Here is a 22,581-nt window from a genome sequence, read left to right on the forward strand (position 1 = left end):
CCCCCTGGAGCAGTCTGCTCTGGATCACACAGGCCCACCAGGAGTCAGAGCGGGTTTGATGGCACCAGATTGAAACCTCTCCCAACGGGTCCTGCGGACAGCCCCGGTTGCCAGGTTCTGGGTCTCTGCCTCACCTCCGGGCCTGGGGCTCTGGGTGTTTCCATCAGAAGGCCCCAGAGGAATTTTCTGAAAACACACACCTGGACTTGTTCAGAGTCTTGCATGGGCTCCCACTGCCTCTAAGCTGGAGGAGGGCCTCCTGGTTTACTGACTCTTCCCAGAGCTTGTCCCACCTGCAGGCCACCCAGCACAGACCATGCATCTTCCAAATCCCTGCCTGCTGCCGCCTGCCACCCTCCCCTCCCTGTGGGTTCCCTGCAGGCCGCTGTAACCAACGGCCGCAGGCTGGGTGCCTTAACACTGGACCCTTGTTCTCATTCCGCTCTGGGGTCAAGGAATTGGGAGACAGGTTTGCAGGCTCGGCAGGACCTCACTCTGTGGGGAGGCTCTGGGGGAGGACCTGTTCCCGCCACTTCCAGCGTCAGGGGACCGCCAGAGTGTCTTGGCTCAGGGTCACATGCCTGCAATCCCTGCCGCTGTGTTCTCATCACCTGCTCTCGTGTTGTCTCCTCCCTTTGCCGCCTCCTCATAAAGGATTTGGAACCAGAGACAGTGTAGCACAATCCCCTCTTCGCAGAGCCCCAATTTAACCATGTCTGCAAAGACCAGTGTCCACACGTCCCAGGGATTAGGGCTCGCCATCTGGGGGCCCGTTACTCAGCTCGGTGCCTCCTCCCAACCTCACACTGTGCTCCACGTGCACTCTACCCCTTGTCCCCACACGTCCTGTCCCCTAGACCCATCCCGAGGCTTATTTTCAGCCTGTGCCGCCCTTTGAGAATGTGCCTGGATACCTCTTAGCATGCCACACTCACCACGCACTCTTGCAGCCACACACACTCATGCCTGCACGTTCACTAATGCATGTGCACATGTTCCACTCACTCGCACACTTGCACACTCACGCACACAGGTGCTCGCCCTCGTGGCAGCAACCTGGACTGCTGCCCTGGCTTTTTCTGGACCTGTCTCCCTGATTAGCGTGTCTGGGTCCCAGGCAGTGACCCGCTCTTAGGCACCGTATAAGCCCACACTGTCGGGTGTTTGAAAAAGGAGGGACGAGGCAGAGACTCTTGAGGGATAAACTCTGAGTCATTTGGTTTTTTAATTTAATTTAAGTTTTGGCTGCAGCTGTTGACAATCTGGCCTCATCTACAGTTGAGTGGATTTACGGGAGTTGGAGGCTAAGTGATTGGCGTCTACGGAGCATTTTCTGATTAAAATCACAGGGGAAAGGCTTTAGAACAAAAACAACACAGCCTGCAGCTGCAGGAGCAGAGGGCGTGGATCTGCATCCTCCTCCGAGCTCCCCACCGGGGACCCCAGGACGGAGCCTGGCCCAGTTGGGGCTCAGAAGCCTGCCCTCAGCAGACATTCGAATAGTGGAGTGAGTTGCAGAGGACAGGAGAGGCACAGGCAGGTGGACATCAGCTGTGCGGGAGCGATGCACAGACCTGTGGCTGTGGGAGTAGCCAGGCTCAGAAAGGTGTGCTCATTTCCCGAGAGTCACACAGCACTGCTGTAATTCACACCTGCTCTGCGGGGCGCCAAAGGCCAAGCTTTCTCACCCACTAAGTGGGCACTGGCAGGGAGGCCACAAGGGGAAAAATCTGATTGGATTCCCAAGGTCATTGAATCTGACCTTTGGAGCCTCCACCCCCACCGCCCACCTCAGCCCCATGCCCCACATGGAACCCATGTGGTCTGCTGTGTCCTGACTGCAGGTCAGCCCTTCCTTCAGTCACGAATGATTGTAGTCTTCTGCTTCGTCAGCTTTCTCTCCTCATCCTGAGTGGGGAACCAAGTCGGAGAGCGACAGAGACACAGCCCTGCCCAGCGGTGTGGCTCAGCTTGTGCTCAAGGGGGGACCAGACGCCAGACCCCTCTGACACCACGGAGCCTCTCACTGACACGTCCTCGCAGTTGAGGCGGTTAAGTTGGCACAGAACAGAGGGCAAGAGCCGGGCCAATTACCAGGACACATCTCAGTCATGTCTGGGGCTGCTCACTGACTACCAGGCCAACATGAGGGGAGCCCACCTGGGTCAACATCCAGCCCCCACAGCTCCATGGGTGCATTGCAGCAGGTAACTCACCCAGTGCCCGGGCCTGCAGCCTTGTCACCTGCTCATGAAGCAGCCCCTTATTTCTGCTAGGTTAGTCTCTACATCCATTCGGTGGAATAAGCCACAACATCTACCAGGGACTTCAGGGATTTCCTGGGCGGGGGTGGGGAAACCTCGTTATCTCTAATTCCACGAACCTGTTGAAGCCTGTCCACTATGGTACCTGCTACTATATGTGAAACGAGGCCTGTTTTCCACTTGCCACGCAGCCCCTTTAGTTCACAGTGCCCGTCTCCCCAGATAACCATTGTATCTGCCACACGCAGGCACGATTATCCGTCCTTTCTACCCAAACTCGCCGTGGAGAGGCACGCATGCGCCACATTTTCCTGCCTACCTCACGAACGGGGCTGGGCCCATCCTACTTATTGGATCTCTCATCAGTTATGTGACTCGCCCCACTGAGGAATGTGTGGGACTTATCCTGACCGCGCTCAGGAGCGCACGTCGAGACTGCCGCCTGGCATCTGCCAGCCACGTGGGGCTACTTCATGACCTGCAAGATGTGCTCCCCTGGATGGCCACGTTGCAAGGGCTCAGTAACCCCATGAGGCTAGTGGCTCCCCTTCTGGCAATCTGGACACAGAGGCTTTGCAGGTTCTGCTGGCTGGGGCTGGCCTAAGTGCCCAGCTCCACACAGCACCTCCACCACGAGGATGCCAAGCCTGTGCGCCTTCAAGTGCTGACAGATGCTGCCCGTTTCCTCCTGGACAGTCTGTGGTGATCTGCATTCCCCCATTAGAGGGCAGCGAGAGCTCTTTCTCTCAGAACAATGGTACAGAATGTTGGGCGGGGGGAGCAATGTTCCCTGTGCCCTGCGTCCAAGGACGCTCTGTTCCCACCGCCCACGTGGTTGGCATTAGATGCTGCTGTACCTGGCCGACCATGGTCATGCCGGTCACAGGGAGTCCCCCTCCCCTCGGAGGCCTGGCAGCCCATCCCCTGGCGGAGGTCTGCCACTCCTTAGCTCCAGTCTCCCTTCCTCTCTGTTCCCTGACACCTGTCTGGGCTCCTGCCCACCACCCGCTGGGAAAAGTATGGATCTCAGGGATTCCCTGTTGCCACTGCCAGTCTTTTTCAGAAGACTTGGCAACCTTGTGTGTGGGGTCTCTATTTACTTACTTCACCCCCTCAGCCCTTCCTAATGTACCATGCCCAGCCTTCTCCTTCTGTCCTACCTCCTCCAAGTGCTGGCTCCCTTGGCTTGTAGGAACACCCCCGGACCCCTTTTCTCATCCTCCCTGCCTTTCTTTCCCACTCCCTCCTTTGTCCGTGCAGCTTAGGAGCAGGCGGATGCTGAGCAGACTCCAGGCCCCTAGCTCTCTCCAGGTTCTACCCGTCTCAGCCCTTCAAAGTCTTGGCCCCTTGAGCCCCAGCCCGTCTCTGTATGGTGAGCACATCCCCAGCCCCAGTCGCTGCACTGGTTTACACACCTCCTGCCCTAGTTTTCATACTGATGAACACACCCTGTGTTAGTTTGGGTTGACTAGAGAAACAAATTCATAGAGACACTCATAGGTGTATAAGAAAAAGCTTTATAAACAAGAGTAGTTGAACACTGAGAAAACATCCCAGCCTAGTCCAGGTCAAGTCCTTAAGTCCGGTATTAGCCCATATGTCTGATACCAATCTATAAAGTCCTCTTCAGACGCACAAAATGCATGCAATGATGCTGAATGCAGGGAGATCATAGGCCAGTGGGTGGGAAGTCTTGTGGGTCCAGTGGCGATGTAAGCATCTCAGCACTGGCAGGGGTCTCCACCTGGCTTCTCCAGCTCCCAGGGCTTTAGCATAGTTCCGTGCATCTTGCCAGCTAGGATGTCTTGCAGGGACTGAGCAGAGAGAATCCTGCCTCCAAGGATGAATTACAGGAGCTCCCAGAATCCTTAGGAGAAGGCCATGCCCACACAGAGGCCTCATTACATGGCGAGCAGGCAGGTCAGAGCCAGGCTGCAGGCAGGAGGGGTCTGGAGCCGCTTCTCCTAGGCTGCCCTGTGACGGTCTGCCGGCAGCCCCGGTGCTCTGGGCACACTTCGGTGTCCATTTGTATCTCGTGTCAGGCCGGCCTTGGCCGAAAGAATGGGCAACAATGCCTCGGTGCCCAACGGGCAGAAACTGCCTTTGTCTTTCTAGCTGTACAGGGGGTGTTGCTGCTGTGACGTGCTGAGCTCCTGCCCCATCCTCACCGCTGTCCTTAGGGTCGGCTGTTGCGGGCTCGGCGCGTCAGGGGCCCCTCCACTTTTCCAAGCATGCTGTCCTTGTCCAGGGGCACATCCAGAGTGCGGGAGATGAAGTGTCACCATCCTGGCTTCGAAGGGGCTTTCTGGCTGTACTTACCCGCACACGGACAATCAGGTTTGCTCTTCTGGCAGGGTGAAATAATCTCAACATACTCTGCAATTCAAGAGTGTCAGCTCTTCTCTCGTTTCCCTCGTTTGGCCAGTCCGTGGTCACTGCTGAGGAGCTCTGTTGGCGCAGTGGCTACTGCTGGGCTTCGATCACAAGGTTGCAAGTTCAAAACCACCAGCCACTCCCAAGACAAGGATGGGGTCTACTCCCGTAGTTACAGCCTCAGACTCGGCGGGACAGTTCTACCCCGTCCCATGGGGCTGCTGTGAATCACGTGGACTCCAGGGCGATGGCACCGACGGAAGCAGAACTGGACTAGAATCACCCAAGGCCCTGCTGCCTGGAAAGACGGAGCCCCGTTACTGCGCTGAGGCCAACGCACTGCTCGGGCAAGTCCTTTGTGGAGTTGGAAAACATGAAGGGAATGGGGCAGCCTCGGGGAAGCACAGAACGAGACCAGACCTGCTGCTGGGAGGGCTCGGGGCAGCAGGGGACAGCCGGCTGGCACTCCGGGTCAGTGATGACGTCACGGGCAACTGCCCATGAAAGTGCTTGTTAGGGACTGAATTGTGTCCTCCCCCACCCCCTACTCCCCTCAAGATGTGCTTGTTAGCCTTCTAAGCCCTTTGTCAGTGGAGGGCACCTTGCTTGGGGGCAGTTTTCTTTTTTATGTTAAAAAGGCCACGAGTTTGGGGAGCTGGTGGCCCGATATACTGAAGTAGCATGGGCTGCCAATCAAAGAAACAAATACATCCACGTGGTCCTTGGAGGCAAGACTTTGTTTCACACACTTTGGGCGTGTTGTCAGAAGAGACCAGTCCCTGGAGAAGGGCCTCATGCTTGGTAAAGTGGAGGTGGCCCAAGAGGAAAACCTTCACCAAGGTGGACTGACAGGGGCTGCATCGATGTGCAAGCCAATGTAAGCAAACCTAGCAACAGTCTAGGGTACAGAGTAACTGAGTCAATGGGTGGGAAGTGGCTTGACGCAGCAAGTACAGACAGACCGGTGCCTTGTGGAGGTTGTCAAGGGCAGAGAAAAGCGGGGTGTCAGAAGTGGAGACAGTCACCTTCCCCGAGCTAGTGCCTTGAAGGCAGGATTCCAGCCAGTTTACCTTGAGAAAATAACCATCTGTTCTCTACAAGCACCCCCTTGTGGTAGTACTGTGATAGCAACACTAAGAAACTGAAGGCAGCGCCTGGCATTGATGATGGCTCAGTTCTGGGGCTTCCCAGGCCCCCGATCCTCCTGGGCAGGACCCTCCTCCAGTCATCTTCTGGGAACCAGCCGGTAGAGTTCACTTCCAGAAGCATGGAAGCAGCCCGGGCCCCATGCCGTGGCTCGGGAGGCCGAGCTCTGGAGCACACTAGCCGGTGACCCTTTTCCTCGCTTCCTGTTGAGCTCACGGAACGGGCAGAAGCAGCTGCCAGAGGGCAGGAGAGTTTCTCCCGTCTTGGCCAGGCCCCTCCTGGTCACTGCTCCTCCTGTGTCGGCCCCTCCTGGCCACCCAGAGTGGTAACAGCTGACCACCCCTCACCCTGTATGCACCTCACTTCCACAAAGAACCTTTGTGGCTTGGCTGTGTCTGGGGCACTTGGTCTCAAGGACCAAAGAATGGACTCAGACCACTACTGGCAAGCGGACAGCAGTTTCCTTGGAGAGGAAAGCTCCTGAGGCAGCATGGGCGTGTGTCTTGAGGGAGCTGTGGTGAATGAACTGGGTCTAGGGCTTCATCAGGTGTGGGGCCCTTGGCTTGTCTGTGTCTCCAGCACTGGGCCTATTTCTCAGGTCTAGTCATGACCCTGGTCCTGCTCTGTCCACAGCTGGGTCTTGCACAGGCACAGGCAGGGAAGGAAAGGTCAACAGTCTTGGGTCTGCTGACTTCAGAGTTTAAACTCAGCCGAGGGGTCTGGTGGCTGCTGGTTTTGGTCTGAAATCGCCCCGGGCTGGTGGAGCTGCCCCTCCAGGCACCCTGCTGCCCCCACTGCCTCCAGCGGGGTCTTCTGACACCGGGCCTGTGGGCTCTCTATTGCCTGTCACCCTAGCACATTTCTGAGCACCTCACCTCCTGCAGCCTGCCTCCAAGGGGATGGGGGGGGATGGAGACTCGCCATCAGTGTCTCCATCAGTCCGAGGCTGGTTCCCGAGGAGACTGCCAGACATGCCTGAGCCTCCAGCCTTCTTTCCCATGTGGTGCCGACACCACCCCAGTGGGGTCTCTCCTTTCTCTAACGTTGCTCAGCGTGGCTGCTTGCCTACTGAGGAAAGCATTGCGTGGAGTGCCTGGTGGGAGTTGAGGGCAGAGCAGAGGCCTCTGCCGCTCCTTGCATTGACGTGTCAACCACCACCCACCGCCCCTCTGCTCCTGGACCTGCCTTTGTTTGGGGGCAGCAAGTTCCCTAGTGCTCTGCTATCTGAGGCCCCTGGCCACCCAGAGCTCCTATGGAGGAGTCTTGGGTCGGCACCCACGGGTCAGCACTACCGGGGTTCCCCAGCCCTGCTCAGACATCTCACACTGCGGCACCAGAGGTGGGGGCAACCACTCTCCGCTTGCCGCTGAACCACAAACTGAGAGACAGCTGCTCTGCTGAGTTCGGGACGCCTCGATCTGAGGGTGGCTGGGAGCAGAGGCCGGTGCTAGGAGAGCATCAGCCTGCGCCTGCATGTGAACTCCCCATCCAGCTCGCTGCGGGAGGGAGGGAGGGAGGGCTAGGACTGGCTCCCCTCCGGAAGCAGACTCACAGGTTATGCCACGTGGCAGGGACATACTTTTATTTCTTTTTGGAGAAGCAAGGTCTACTGGCTGGCGCCTGGGCCCCAGCTGTCCCCTCCTATGCAGGCCCGGCCTGGCCTCTCATCTGCGCCAAAGGAGAGGCAAAGGCTGCCGCCGCATGAGGAGGCGAGTCCTTCACGGTGCATTCTGGCGAGGCCCTGCTGGACATGACTTCTGGTCAGGCTCCGGCTTCCTGTCCTCACAGCCTCCGTGCCTTACGGGGGCGGCAGCCGTTGTGTGGGATGGGGGTGTTGTCTGTGATGGAGATCACCTCCAGGCCACCCATGGTCAGCCCCTTGATAGCAGCCTGGAAAGACAGAGTAGACAGGGCTCGGGAGGGCTGGTCCTTACCATCCAGCCCAATAGTTCAGCCCTGGTGTCCACCCACACCTGCAGGCCCACCCCTCAACTGTCCTGGCCTTGTCGCCCCGGCAGCCTTGCCCACCGTGGCTTTCCGTCTGCAGTGGAGGCCCAGGGCTAAGTGTTGGGCCACCAGCTGAAAGGCCCGCAGTTCAAACCCCCAGGAGGCACTTTGGAAGAAAGGCCTGGTGGTGGCTTGCTTCTGGAAGGCCACGGCTTGTAATTGTTGGGTCAGAACCGCCAGGACCGCAGCACCAGCGGCTTGTGTACTTTCCTCTGCCTGCTGTGACCTCGCCCCCTCGCTCACCCTCCCCTCATTTTTGAGGCGCCCGCCCACCCAGGCACATGCTCGCATTGCCCCCACACTCAGGAAGTGTCTGGTGGATGCTCTGAGAGGCTGAGCCGATTAAAGAGCCAGGGGGTGAGCCCAGTCAGCCTACTTCAGGCTTGGCTCCCCACTGTGGCTCTCCGAGCCCAGGATGCAGCACACACGGCAGAGTAGCTACTAGGTCACATACTCACCAGGCGCCCGGGCCCCAGGCCTTTCACCACGACTCGGACGTGGGTCACACCCTTCCCCGTAGCTTTCTAGAGAGAGCAGCCATCAGTTAGTGCCCCAGGCCAAGCACCCCTAACCCCCCCGCTGTGGTGATGGGCCAGACCCATAGGGGTTAAGGACAGAACAGAACTCCGCAGTGTGGCAAGGCCGTAAGGCTTCCCTGGAGCAGACAGCCTCAGCTTTCTTCCTCAGAGTGGCTGGTGGCTTTGAACTGCCAACCTCACAGCTAGCAGCCGGAGGATTAACCAGCTGGAGCAGCAGCTTCCCTGCCTTGGGGGAACCACTATACCCAAATATGGACTGCTGCCACCTGGAGCCACAGGGTTACAAGCTCCACACACACGGCACACGTGGTCAGCTGAATGGGTGGCCAGACAGACACAGAGGCAGATGACAGAGAGATCATGGAACTCTTGGGGAGCCCTGGAATTAAAGGAGGCTGGGCCAGGTACCCGGGCACTGGTTGCTGACCAGAGGTTGCAGGTTTAAGTCCACCCTGCGGTGGCTCAAAAGAAAGGCCTGCAGATCTACTGCTAAACAGTCAGCCATGGAAAACAGAGCAGTCCTTGGGTACACAAGGGCTGGCCAGCCACCTCGTGTCAGGGGCTCTCTAAGGAGCCCTGGTGGTGCTGTGGGATGAGCACTTGACTGCTGGCCAGGTTGGCAGTTCGCCGTCTGCCCCCATAACAAATGGAGGCCTAGAAGCCCAGTACTTGGTGGCTCCAGTTGGAACCGCCTGAGGTGGGGTTGGCTTTCAGGGAACCCGCGGCAGCACTGCCACCTAGCGGCGAATCCTAATTACTGCCTGTGTTTTCCCAAGGGTTACCAAGCAGAATTCTAGGTTTAGGAGGTGCCCTGGACTTTTAAGCTTGGGCCTGAAAACCCAGCTAGAAATCTGAAATCCCATCTGAAATCTCTGTCGTTCGTCCTTGTTCTTGATTACATCAGCAAGTCGTGATAGGGAGTCTGGAATGTGCACAGGGTGTGTCCATCAGCCACCGTGCAGAGGTGGCTGCGAACAGGGACACGGTTCCTTTAGCAATGTCTGCTCTGGCCTCCACTGGCCAGCTAGCAAGTTCCCACCGTGGAGACCACTGACACGGGCACTTTCCTGAGAAGCCCCTGGTGGGCAGTGCCTGCGCGTGGAGCATCGGAGAGGCCTGGGCTGCAGGAGGAAACGCAGGTGCCTGGGGCCACCGCTGGAATCAGACGGAAAGTGGAACTGGTCAGGGGCAGGACTCTGAACCAGTCCCACGTGCTGCATCTCCAGGGGCCACCACTGATGATGGGCAATCAGCAGCCTCATGTGTTCCAGAGTGGGTGAAGGGGACTGCACGGGAGTCAGTCCGGGTAGAAGGCAGTCCTTGCTGTGGGAGACTGACTGGGCCACTGCCAGGGCTGTGGAGAGCAATACCTGCTCAAAGCACGCTGTGGCTGGCTGCCCCTCCGAGCAGGGCACCAGGTTTCCGACTGGCCGTCACGAGGCCTGGTTGCTGTGTCATGTACATGGGGGCGCTGGCTGCAATTCTCCTACCACACGCACCGTCCCCGTTCATCCACACTTCAGAGTCAGGCCTCGGGGTTGGCCTCCCTGGCCCTGAGTGAACTGGGCAGGCCAGGCTGGAAGCCCTATGAGAATGTGAATAACACGGAAGGCCCTGGTGGCGCAGCAGTGAAGCGCTGGGTTACTCGCTGTGCCGTTCTAGTGTGCTCTTTAGAGAGAGATGTGGAGCCTGGTTCTGTAAAGACTTAAGGTCTTGGAAGCCCTGTGTAGTTCTGCTCTGTCCTTGTTTGGTTTGTGGGTTAGAGATCACATATAAAGTGCCCAGCACACAGCTGATGCATAGTAAATACACCAGAAGCAGCATACTGTCTACGGGCTTCAAGGTGTGATGGCAACAGCTCTCGCTCACGCTGTTGAGGCGTGCGTCTTCACCATCCCATCTCACACGCTCCTGACGGCGTGTCACCACCGGCCCTGGCTTTGGGAGGACAGCTGTCAGGGCCTGGTTCCTGGATCCCCCGGAATGAGCCACTGTGAGTCCCACTGCGCTGAGGAAGCTGGGAGAAAAGGGCAGCCACTGCACAGGCCTCATCAAAGCACTTGGTGTTGGGTGGATACCCTGTTGCTGCTTTGAACATGGGTCAAAGGAGAGGGAGCAGTGTGCCCCAGAGGGGCTGGAGGGCGCCACTTACCGCCGCCGCCGCAATGCCTGTGGTCTGCGCTGCGATGCCGGTGCCCTTCTTGGCGTTGCGGAAACCCTCGGTGCCACAGGACGCCCGGGCCAGCGGCTGGTGTGTGGCAGACACGACCTGAATCTGGGTGCTGGGGACAGAAGGGACTGTGTTTGTGCAGGAGATCGCTACTGCTCAGAGACGGCGAAAGCTCACTGCTTCTTTTCAAAAAGCCTGGGCAGGGGAAGATGCCGGCAGTGGCCCCTTTGGGCTTTATATAATCTGGCAGCAGCTGGTCTGGCGCACAGAGGTGCACACTGCTTTCTAAATGGCTTCACGCTGCTCTGGGGCCCAACACTGCCCCACATGACAATGATATGGAGATGGACCCACCTCCTCCTGGTTTCTAGTAACAAACTGTATCTTCCCGAATTGTATCTGTCTCCCACCTTATTTCTGTTACTGGCCCTTTGCCCCACGGCTGCGTAATGCTAATGACCACCTTCACTTTGGGATGAACCCTTCCCACGTGTGAACCAGGAAATATGAGGGGCTTCAGAAAGTTTGTGGAAACGATGGGTGGAAAGACAGAATTTCCCCACTTTTTAAGCCCCCTTGTACTATTCCCAAGGTAAGAGAAGAAATCTTACGATACTCCCATTTTATTCCAGGCTTGTATGAATGCTTTTAAAAAGGCAGAAGGCGGTCCTTCCCTGGCCTCTCCCCCACAATAAAAAGAATAGAGCCCGGGGCTCTCCACATCAGCCCTTACCATGCCCCTCCCTGAGGGGAAAAGAGAGCCACTGCTGGCCAGACCCAACCCAAACCAGCCCGCCCCGGCCCGCAGGACGGCCTGCTCACTTGTTGTAGGAGGCCTTAATGTGTGCAATTGGGATTTCCTCAAATCTCTTTCCTGCCCACCTCAGCGAGCTCTCCTCTCCCGGAAATGGAGGGTAAATGCTGCAATTAGAAATGATTTATTCACAATGGCATCGTCATTATTACTTAAAGCAAAGACACACAGCAGATGCTTATGAAAAGGGAAAATAAAACTCCAAAGGGTCAGGAGAATTCAGACTGGATCACCATAACCCGCTGCCCCGGACATGCTGAGGGGTAGCTGCCTGCACCCTGGGCTGGTGAGGCTCTTTTCTGACTTGCTGGTTCTGGACCAATCTAAGGACTTGCGCTATGGAAAAAGAGAATGCCAAAAAAAAAGTCCACCTCCTTGATTTTCCAGTCCTCCGTAGGTTACTCTGCTTGCAACTTAAAAAAACATACAATCACGACTCCATTTCCTCTTTCATCGCTCCCCACTTCATAAACAATAAAAGATCATTGAAATTTTTGTCATAACTGCACACATTAAAATGAAAAACAAATCCAAACCACCAAAATACCAAAATAAAACACAACAAAACCCAGTCTCTCTGTAAGCAGAGTTTGGGAGGGCCTGGTGGCAAATGTCACACGCACTTGAGCCTGACACAGGGAAGCAGCAGCAGCCAGAGCGCGCGCACGCACACACGCGCGCACGCACACACACGCACACACACACACGTGGTCGGGGCCCCAGGACAGGCTGTGTCTACTGGCCAGACCCAGTCCATCACTTACGGAGCCCTGGTGGTATAGCGGTTATGCGTCGGGCTGTGATTGCACCGTTGGCAGTTCAAAACCACCAGCGGCTCCTCGGGAGAAAGACTGGGCTTTCTATTCCTGTAAACAGCTTTGGAAACCCCATACGGTCATTATGAGTCAACATTAACTTGATGGCAGGGAGTTTTGAGGGTTTTTTGAGCTCATCAGCTGGCCTGTCACCTGCCTGAACTCTGCATCGGACCAGTGATTCTCTCCACAGCCTCAGAACCACCTATGCCAGCTTGCGCCACACCCCAGGCTGCAGGGCGGGACCCGGGAGCCTGCTACAAACACTCCTGGTGAAAGGGAAAGAGCCCTGGTAACGCAGTGGCTGGTGCACTAAACTCTTCACAGTTCCAATCTGCCGGGACTCCATGGGAGAAAAAAACGTTACAGGGCTAGAACCCATGGGGATGCTCTGCTCTGCCCGACAGAGTGGCCACCAGTTGGGACTGATGCGGTGGCAATGGGCAGGGCGTCTGGGTTTGTGTAAGTTCAAGATCTTTCACCATCACGGCCCAGCCTGTCCTCCGGCCACCCCTAGGTAAGCACACATGTTCAGAGAGAAAAGCAAAGGTGCCCGGGGAGGAGCCAGCCAGGGAGCCAGGCCCTCTATCGAGGAGACCTGCTCAGAGTTCTGTCACCAAGCGGTGCCTTCTTCTGTTCAAACCCACGGGTGTTTGATGCCAGTCAGCATTTGAGAGGGCTCGTACCATTCCCATCTGCCCATGGGCAGAAATCAGATTCTGGTACAGACCCTCCCACAACCCACTGCCACGAGTGGATGCCAACTCGCTGTGTCTCTGGAAGGGCAGAGTGTAGACTTGCTGCACTGTTTCTGAGGCTGTCGGTCTTTAAGGGAACGGACTGGAGGGGAATAGGTGGAGGCAGGGGGCGGTCAGCTACACTGAGAACACTGTGGGAGGCCTCCAGGCAAGAAAGGATGGCCAAAGTCGCCACACGGGACATGGCAGCCCATGTCTGCTCTCCCCTCCTAACTGCCACTATAGCAGAGCTGGTGAGAGTCCGATCCTCACAGGTCTGCCCTGTTCTTCTGGGCTTCCAAGTTTCCTGCTTTTGACGTGATGTCCTCTCTCTCTCTCTCAAAGTGGGAACTATTTGAGTATTTTTTTGGGGCACTAAGCAAGCAGGAACTTTATTTTATTTAAGTTTTATTGGCACTTCATGCACATGTCATACAAGTCAATAACTCAAGCCCATCAAGAGTTGCACAATCATCATCACAATCAATTTGCAAAAAAAAAATAATCAATTTGCAAACCTGTCTTCTTCCTTGTACTCCTTGTTATTATAATTCTTTGTGGCAAAATATACACAACATTCTTCAAACAAATGAACAACCCCCCCAACAAAAAAAAAAACATTCTCCTCTTCCACCACTTCCACAGGTATAACTCAGTGCCATTGATTATACTCTTCATGTTGTACAGCCATCACTGACATCCTTTCCCACACGTTCCACCACCATTAACACACTCACTGCCCCTAAGCAACAACGCCTGCTCCATCACCTGTGATAACCGCTGGAGTCTCCCTTCTCCGACAGGCTTTCGCCTTAGCTGGGTTCCTTCCTGCTGTTCCCTACAAACACCTGCCCCGTTTCCCATCACCCCAATGACCATGGTGACTTGGTCCTTATTGCCTATCAAGGTGCCCTGGAGGCACTGCCGGCCGGGGCAGTGGTTCAAACCTGGCAGCCACTCCACAGAACAAAGATGAAGCTTTTGGTCGCTGTAAAGATTTGCAGCCTCAGAGTCAGAGAGAGCCCGGTGGTCCAGTGAACTGCATGCTGGGCTTCTAACCACCAGGTCAGTAGTTGAAAGCACTGGCTTCTCTTTGGGAGAAAGATGGGGTTTTCTACTTTCATCAGGATTTACAGCCTCAGAAACCCACAGGGGCAGCTCCACTCTGTCCTATAGGGTCGTTCTGAGCCAGGATAGATTCAGTGATAGTGGGTTTATGAGGGAATCCACTCAATGGCAGTGGGTTTGGGGTTATTTATTGCTATCCCTACTAGCGCCTAGCAGCTGCATGAGGCAAAGATTCTTGTCTTTTTGAGTGCCCCTGTAGCCCCAGCACCTTGAACAGGGCCTGACATCGTTGAAGGACAACCACAGGATCCTGATTTTACTACCCCTGCTGCAGCTCCCAATTCCTACAATGGGAATACAAAGATCCAGGCACGACTCTCAATCTTGTTGCTGTTCCCATCTCTCACGGTGTCCCCACTCATCCTAATCACAGACCTGCCTGGGGGCAGCGTGTACATTCGCACTAAATGCCTTTACACGGGTGGCTTCACTTAAAACGATCGCTTCGTCCTGCCTAGCTGAACTCCTACTCAATTCAACCCTCAGCTTCCTTTTGTCTTCTGCATCTTCTTGTCATATCTCCTAAGGCACGTTCTTTGATACGACGTTCCAGCACTCCATTCTAGCTCCGGCCAGTCTATCTCATGCAACTGTTGTTCCCCTTCGCTAACAGACCGGGAGCTACTGGTGGCGAGGCGTGTGACCGTTGGTATTGGGATTTCCAGCAGCCGACAAGGCGCCTGGCGCACAGTGGGTTCTCAGCCATCGTTCAGTGCATGTCGTGTCCACTTGCAGCAAGGTCTGCGGCACCTTGCCCTCGCTGTGCCCAGGCTGAGGGCAACCACCAGCCTGGATGTGAACTACCTCTAACTGTCCACGATCATCTGTTTCATCGCTTGGGGGTGCGCCTCTGTACACACCTCCCCGACGCCCCGCCACGCTGGGTGTCAGACGTTCAGCTAACGCGAGTTCCACCTCCGCGGGAAAGAGCCGCGCGGTGCTTCACTACGACTCGTCCAACAAGGGTTACCTGGAGCGCGGGCTCCCTTCAATGGATTCCCACGGCCCCACCCCCTTTGGGAAGCGCGACCCTTCTGGCTTCCTTGACCCAAGGTCACGCACAGCAAAGGGGCAAGTTGCAGCGTTTGGGGAACCGCCGGTTCTCTGCCTCCGGCGGGCGGGCGACCGGCAGCCATCCAACCGGGGCCGCTGCTCTCGGGAGGCCCTCACCTGAAGCGGCTCGGGACCGCGGCTTTCTCCTCAGCCTCCACCTTGGCCGCCGCGCCCTGCAGCTGCGGGGCGCCCGCGTGGGTAGCCCGGGCGGGTGCCGCGCTCCCGGCCCTGCAGAGAAGGAAAGTTCCGTGAGGACCGCGCCGGCGGCCCCTCGGCCGGGGGGCGGCTTCCGCGGGACGACCATTCTCACCCACCCGGGCATCTGGGACCGGGCCCACTGCCACAGGAGGCGGGAGCCCGCCTGGCGCACAGCCTGCATGGCTTGCTTGGGCCGCAGCCAGCGGTCGCGGGTCCGCGGCGTCCGCCGAGCGCGGCGGGAGCGGCGTCAGCACCACTGATGTCGGAGGGGGGCACAGAAAGGATACCCCCTCACGTCGTTATTTACAATCGCAATGAAAGCGACCCACTACGCTTACATGCTTCCCCAAACCTATGCTTTCAGTGTCCGGCGGGAGATAAACGTTCTTTTTCTAGTGCGGTTAACGGGACAAGATCTTCGTCCACCCCTCTCTTTTGGAATGGTTCGTCCCGACGGCGGCCCACGCGGCCCGCCTCCGCCGCGTTGGTTTGTGGGAACGTGCGATTGGCTGGCGGGCGCCGCGGTGCATTGTGGGGAGGCGGGGACATGGCGGCGCCGGTGAGGCGGTCCTTGCTGCGGGTGGCGCCGCGCTGGTGCCGACTGGAGAGGCGCTCGGCCGGCCTTCTGGGTGTCCGCGGTTTGGCCGTCGAGGCCGCTCCATCTCCCAGAGGCTCCCCATGGCGCCTGCTGGGTGCGTTGTGCCTGCAGCGGCCGCCGCTGGTCTCGAAGCCGCTGACCCCGGTGCAGGAGGAGATGGCTGCGCTGCTAAAGCAGGTAGGGCCGTAGCGCGCACTCCTGCTTCGAGGTGCTGCGTAGAAGCAATCCAGTCCGGTATGGGTTTAGTCCCCATTCCGGTACCGCTTACTTTGTTTGGCCTTTGGGATGTCACTTTATCTCTCATTGTGTGCCATCGAGTCGATTTCGACTCCTCGTTACCCACCTGCAACAGCAGAACTGGACCGTTGGGTTTTTTAGGCTGTGGTGCTTGCGCTGACGGAGCGCCTGACGTTTCGGTTAGCAGGGGAGCTTCGCCACTACCCCATCAGCGCTTCGTCGACGTCGGTGCACTTACCTGTAAAAGACCAACCGCCTACTGAGTTGGTGGTGTACCTATGAGATAATCAACAAAAGTAATATCCTTCTTTTCTTTAAAAAAAATCATTTTATTGGGGGCTCATACAACTCTTATCACAATCCATACATACATCAATTGTGCAAAGCACCTCTGTACATTCATTGCCCTCATCCTTCTCAAAACATTTGCCCTCCACTTAAGCCCTTGGCACCAGCTCCTCATTTTTCCTCTCCCTCCCCGCTCCCTCAGGAACCTTTGATAATTTATAAGTTATTATTTTGTCACACCTTGCACTGTCTGACGTCTCCTTTCACCCACTTTTCTGTTGTCCGTCTCCTAGGGAGGAGGTTTTCCTTTGGTTCTCATGACTCATTTTAGCTGACGACTTGTAGTCCTTCGTCTGGTTCATTCAGCGTGTGGGACCGTGGCGGCTAATAAGACTGACGGAGGTGCTAGCAGAAGGAGCTTACAGAAAGGCTCTGGGATGTGAAAGGCGTCCTGGTGGCACAGTGGTTCCACGGTAGGCTGAGATCCTCAAGGTCAGCAGTTCAAAACCACCAGCTGCTCCCGTAAAGAGTTAAAGTCTTGGAAACCCTGCTCCGTAGGTTCACTGTGAGTCGGTGTTGACTTGATGGCAATGAATTTGGTCTGGTTTGGTTGGGATGTGTGTTAGGAAGAAGCAAGTGCCGGGAGGAGGGCATCTCTAAGATGCCTTTGGTAAAGCCTTTGGAGTTTGCATTTGTGTGAAGACAATGAGGAAGACATGGGTGGCAATGGAGTAAAGTGACTGCAGGTTTTTTAAGCCCCCACACAGATAAAAATGGAAGTTCTTTTTCCCCACAGCCTGAGAAGCTAGTGTCCTAGTCTACTGAACGTGATGTATTTCTCTTCCTTGTTTTTCATTTACTCAATCTCAAATATCCACTGGTCACCCCCCATGTATCAGACTCTGGTAGTAGGAAAAAGTGCCCTCTGGTTTTCAGAGAACTTCATTCTCTTGGAGTGGGGATGGGGGAAGTGGGGCCGGCAGTCAGTAACCAAATTATCAGGAGGCTATGTAATTACAGACACTGATACTTGGTGTAAAGCAGAGTACAGTCCTATAAGTGTTTAGCAGGGACACCTTATTTGAACTTTCTGATAGTGTGAAAATGATGTGGTGGTGTCAGACCTCATCATCAAACTTTCGGGAGGGGATAGTCGTTATCTAAGTCAACATCAACTCATAGCTGATTCCTGTGAGGCAGAGGCTAAACCTATTTCTTCTCTCCAACCTAATTCACAACCATCTGCCCCCACATCCTGCCCATGGCACGCTCTGCTCTGCTCTGCTGGGGCAGCGGCCACAGAGAACTCAGTCAGTGATACCTCTTAAGGAAGGTACTGGTGGCCATTTGGGATCATCAGGCTACAATTCTGGATTAGGCTCAGGCAGCCTGTAGGCAGTCGCCCTTCTTTTGGGCAGGATAGCTCTCTCAGCTCCTCTAGGCCATGCAGGACTCCTTATGGCCCTTAGGTGCTACTCTGGAAAATGTTACCGAAATTTTAGGTCTGCCAGTAAGAGCCCAGGGCCCCAACCAAACCAGTAGATCTGAGTTCAGTGGTTCTCATTCCCTCACTCGGGTTGATGAGCCACTGAGTGCCCACAGATAGAGTGCTTGGCCGTCAAGCCTCGTACCTGAAGCCCTAAGCTCTTTGTTCTGGGGGTCTGCATGTCCACTGCAGCCACCTCAGTCCTTGGGCCATGAAGCCTAACATGCCACCTCCTGGTTCTGCTGCCCTTTCTCTGCTGGGCTTGCTGCCATGTCTTGCCTTCTGAGCCTTCTCTGGTGTTTCAGCTTGTAATTCTGTTTCCGGGGTCTAGACGTTTCTCAGTACCGGCTCAAAGGACATGCTCGGTTCCTGGTTCTTGGTGGTACTGTGGTCACCTATGCTGTTTCTGGCCTTAGGTCCCTTTAAGCCTAATGAATGGCAAAACTGACCAGACCCCTTGTTAGGGTCCCCTACACTTATTCACATGTTCCTGCTCCCACGAAGTTTCCATGCACTTAATTTGCACTATCAGCAGGCCGTCCAATCACCTGACTGGGCCACAAGCATCTTAGTTGTATCGGTCTGCCCAATCATTGTGGGAGGCACAAGACCAAACCAAACCAAACTCACTGCCATCGAGTCTATTGCCAATTCATAGAGACACTGGAACAGGATAGAGCTTCCATGTGCGTTTCCAAGACAGGGCCTCTGTACGGAAGTGGAAAGCCCCGTTTTCCTCCCATGGAGCGGTTGGGGGTTTCAAACTGCTGACCTTGCAGACTGAAGCCCCAGGGCTTTATTAGCTCACTGCGCTCTTGGTAGCCATCAAGAAGCATCTTGATATCTGAATAATACTTAGTAGTATTTAAATTGGGGTCTGGAGTACCAGTAAGAATCTCCCAGGAAACGAGTGTGCGGAACAGACCCTTGGGAAGAAGGAAGATGGTGTGTAAAGTTGGTGAGGCGTTCGTGGGCTGTTGTGGCTGGAGCATGCTGAGTGGACAGGCAGTGCCTCTGCTCTGGATGCCCAGGCCCACTCAAGCCCCTAGTTCAGGCAACTTGCTTTTCTTGTGCTCTGTCGCCTCTGCACGTGTGTTTTGTGTGCTCATCTGGTTGGGTTGGCACAGTGGCGCATGAGCCGGTCGAGCGTGCTAGAGCTCTGTTAACATCTGCTCTGGTTTCTGTCCTTCCCACCTTCCCAGATTGAGTTAGAGAGAAGCCTGTATTCCGACCATGAGCTTCGGGCTCTGGAAGAAGCCCAGCGGCTGGCAAAGCAGAAAGCCGACCTCTATGATGAGGCTGACCAGGAGATACTGCTGGTGCAGGATGTGGAAGATATGTGGGAACAGACATTCTTGCAGTTCAAACCCGGAGCTCGCGTAACAGGTGTGGCCCTTGTCAGGCCAGGGAAGGGAGGGGAGGGGAGAGGAGGGAAAGAGTGGTGTCCCCTACTGAAGAGCAACTGGGTAGCACCTGCTTTGTGTTTTAAGTTTCAAATAAATTCCCATGAGAAGGCTTTTGGGTGAGAGAACAAGAATGTCCTTGCTCTGCTCCTCACACCTATCCTAATACAATACTTTGAAGGGTGGCATTATTTTGATTGGGAGGTGAAGGTGTTGGGATGGTTCTTCTCGCTTTTTTAATCTTGGAGCACGCTACCTGGCTTTGTCGCCTAATTTAGGATCGTACAACAAAACCAAACGCGTTGCCGTCAAGTTGCTTCTCATTTGTGGTGACCGACAGGGCAGAGTAGAACTGTCCCTGTGGGGTCTCATCTTCTGAGGAGCAGCTGGTGGCTTTGAGCTGCCTTGTGGTTTGCAGCCGAATGCATGACCCAGAGATTCTTACCATATATACTTGAATGTAAGCCGAGTGTTTCAGCACATTTGTAATGCAGTTTGTGTGGTAAAATTAGGTGCCTCGGCTGATACTTGGGTCGGCTTATACTCAAGGACATATGGTAAGTACATATGGTAAATGAAATGAGGTTAAAGTCCTTGATCCCTAATTCAGGGTTAAAGCCTGGAGAACCGGAAGTTAAGTCAGTAAGCATGTTAGAATGCATAAAATAGTAGTTAAATCAGTATGGATGCAGCTGCTTTTCCAAAGGCTCAAGGTTCTCTTGGTTTTGCTTTTAAAAGAGAAGTTCAGCTCTTGGTTCTCTCGTTTTACCACACAGACGGCAAGGTTAGGGAGATGGGCCCGGCTTGTAGTTAGATTATAAGGTGTCTTTGGGGGAGGGGTTGTGACAGTTCCTAAAAGGAAGGCTACAAAACACTGGTAACTGGCAGATCGCAGTCTCCGTACTTCCTGTGACACCCTTTCCTTCATAGAAGCTGATAAGAAGAATGACCAAAGCTCCCTGCAGCGGAAGCTAGACCGGAACCTTATCCTGCTAGTCAAGGAGAAGCTCGGAGACCAGGATATCTGGATGCTGCCCCAGGCAGAGTGGCAGCCCGGGGAGACTCTTCGGGGAACAGCTGAGCGAGTCCTGGCCACGCTCTGCGGTGAGCTCTGCCTGCCACTCAGCCACTCACTTCCCAGGCTCCCGGCAGAGCACGCATTTTATTTCATAACATCATAAACATAGTGTAATTTGCTTGCAGGAAAAGCTGGGCTCTCTCCTCCTGTGAAGCTTTGCATCCTTGGAGGCACCCGGGGCAGTTCTAACCTGTGCTGTGAGGGCTGGGTCAGATGGCCTCCATGGCAGGCACCGCGTGAATTTGCTTAGCCTGCTGCCCGGATGGTCACGTTCGTGTAGACGCGTCTTTGCGCCCAGGGTATATTTGGGAGTGCAGTTGCTGGCTCAGAGGACACGCACAGTTCACGTGGGCAGCTCCTGCCCCGTGGCAGCATCGATCCAAATGCACACCCGCCCTGTGTGCGAGGGCACTGGTGTTCCCTGGTTTCTTAGAAACAGCGTGCAGCTCAGATACTCTGAGATCTTACTGTAAGCTTTTTTAACTCTGTCAATCTGATATGGAAAATAGCTTGCCAGTGTGATTTTAATTTGTATTAGTTTATAAGCTGTTGTTATTTCTTTTCAGATGAATTTACTATTCATGGACTTGGTTCTTTTTTGTTTTGGATTTGTTTTTAGTTTTTCTCCCTGTCATTAATTTGTAGTCATCCTGAAAAGTACCTCAAGGTATTAATCCTTTCTGAAATATTTTTAAAGTATTATTCCTACTGTATGGTTTTCTTTCTTTGCAGAAAGATCGGATTTTTATGTAAACAAGTGTAAATCTTTCATTCTGGTGTTTTGAGTTCTGTATTTTAATTAGACAGGCCTGTTCCACATTTTCTTCTTTGAAAAAAAATTAATGAAAACATTTACAAATTTAGAAGACATTAAACATCTGGCACATCACCACCCAGAATGAGCAAGTCTTTAGGATTTTTGTTTTTAAATCCTTGTTCTATTAAACAAACAAACCTGGTGACCCTATAGGACAGGTGTAGAACTGCCCCTGTGGGTTTCTGAAACTAAATCTTTGGGGGAGTAGAAAGCTTCATCTTTCTCCTGTGGAGCTGTTGGTGGTTTTGAGCTGCTGACCTTGCCGTTGTGAGCAGTGCCCCTCGTAGCCTGTGCTACCGATTTTGATGTGAGAATAGATGGGATCCAGTGTACTTTCTCATACGTAGCTAGCCAATTTTCCACCTGTCATCTCACGCTTATGCCGTACCTTTCCCATTGGGCCTATTAACTCGGTATTGTACATTGTAGATACTACCTCCCCATCTTTTTTGGTTATTTATGTTGGTTTCATGCAGACGTTTTATGTTGTCAAATCGGAGTTGCCTTTTATTCATTCATTCATTTTGTTTATTTGTCATGTCCTGTTTTTTTCATCCAGAGGCGGCGACAGGGCTGAGCTCCGGTTCCCGGAGCGGGGTTTTCTAAGCTGTGTTCGTGCCTGCCAGTCTGCACGCAGTGGGCCTGGCACCGGGGGTGGAAGGGGCTGTGTGTGCCGGGAGAGGGAGGAGGCTCTTTACCGGGAGGAACCTAGTCCTCATTCGCCCAGTAGTCAACCTGTGTATGTTTGCTCTTGTTTTTTTCACTCAGAAAACAACATCGAAGCCAAATTCCTAGGAAATGCACCTTGTGGCCACTACAAGTTCAAGTTCCCTCAGGCAGTGCGGACAGAGAGCAGCCTCGGGGCCAAAATCTTCTTCTTCAAGGCACTCCTGCAATCTGGAGACTTTCCCCAGCCCCCAAAGCAGAGCCGGCATGTGTGGGTCTGTAAGGAGGAGCTGGGTAACTATTTGAAACCCAAATACCTGGCCCAGGTTAGCAGGTTTCTTTTGGACCTATGACTGGCTGAGCCACTGTGGACAGAGCTCAAGCATGGCTAGGATTGGAACTCAGGACTCGGTGTGGTCACCAACTAGCTGAAAAATAAACAGATTTGTTACTGTGTGGATCTTTGCTCAAGTGCCCTTTGGAGACAACGGGGCTTCTCCCAGTGAAGACAGCCATCTCTTGGGGTGCCTTTCTGTTTTTTTTTTCCCACCCTGAAATTGAGCATTGCAGTATTTTACCATGAATCAAAAAATTTTCTTTCTACTTGAGCCCTTGGTATCAGCTCCTCATTTTTTCCCCTCCCCTCCTTCATGAATCCTTCATAATTTATCAACTCTTATTTTTTTTTAAAGTCTTACAGTGACCTATGTCTCACTTCACCCAATTTTCTGTTGTCCATCCCCCTCGGAGGGGATTATATGTCG

General features: G+C 54.5%; 2 protein-coding genes across 3 annotated transcripts; one reads left to right on the top strand and one right to left on the bottom strand.

The window, feature by feature from the left end:
• Nucleotides 1-7,338: 7,338 nt before the first annotated feature.
• MRPS11 (mitochondrial ribosomal protein S11) lies at nt 7,339-15,676 on the bottom strand. Of its 2 annotated transcripts, none has more exons than XM_075557864.1 (6): nt 15,583-15,676; nt 15,164-15,274; nt 11,322-11,420; nt 10,482-10,611; nt 8,249-8,314; nt 7,339-7,673 (listed from the first exon to the last, which is right to left on the bottom strand). In XM_075557864.1, coding segments are annotated over exons 1-6 (516 nt in total). In that variant the 5' UTR covers nt 15,585-15,676; the 3' UTR covers nt 7,339-7,565. The 2 variants fall into 2 exon arrangements, with proteins under 2 accessions (XP_075413979.1, XP_075413977.1); XM_075557862.1 differs by lacking the exon at nt 15,583-15,676 and adding an exon at nt 15,361-15,511.
• A 106-nt stretch (nt 15,677-15,782) lies between these two features.
• MRPL46 (mitochondrial ribosomal protein L46) lies at nt 15,783-22,275 on the top strand. The gene is made up of 4 exons (XM_075557865.1): nt 15,783-16,019; nt 19,056-19,239; nt 20,187-20,360; nt 21,920-22,275. Exons 1-4 carry the CDS (start codon nt 15,792-15,794, stop codon nt 22,168-22,170), a joined length of 837 nt encoding a protein of 278 aa, XP_075413980.1. The 5' UTR covers nt 15,783-15,791; the 3' UTR covers nt 22,171-22,275.
• The last annotated feature ends 306 nt before the right edge of the window (nt 22,276-22,581 follow it).

Source organism: Tenrec ecaudatus, chromosome 9 (genome assembly GCF_050624435.1).
Source record: "Tenrec ecaudatus isolate mTenEca1 chromosome 9, mTenEca1.hap1, whole genome shotgun sequence".
In the NCBI taxonomy this organism is placed as follows: Eukaryota; Metazoa; Chordata; class Mammalia; order Afrosoricida; family Tenrecidae; genus Tenrec; species Tenrec ecaudatus.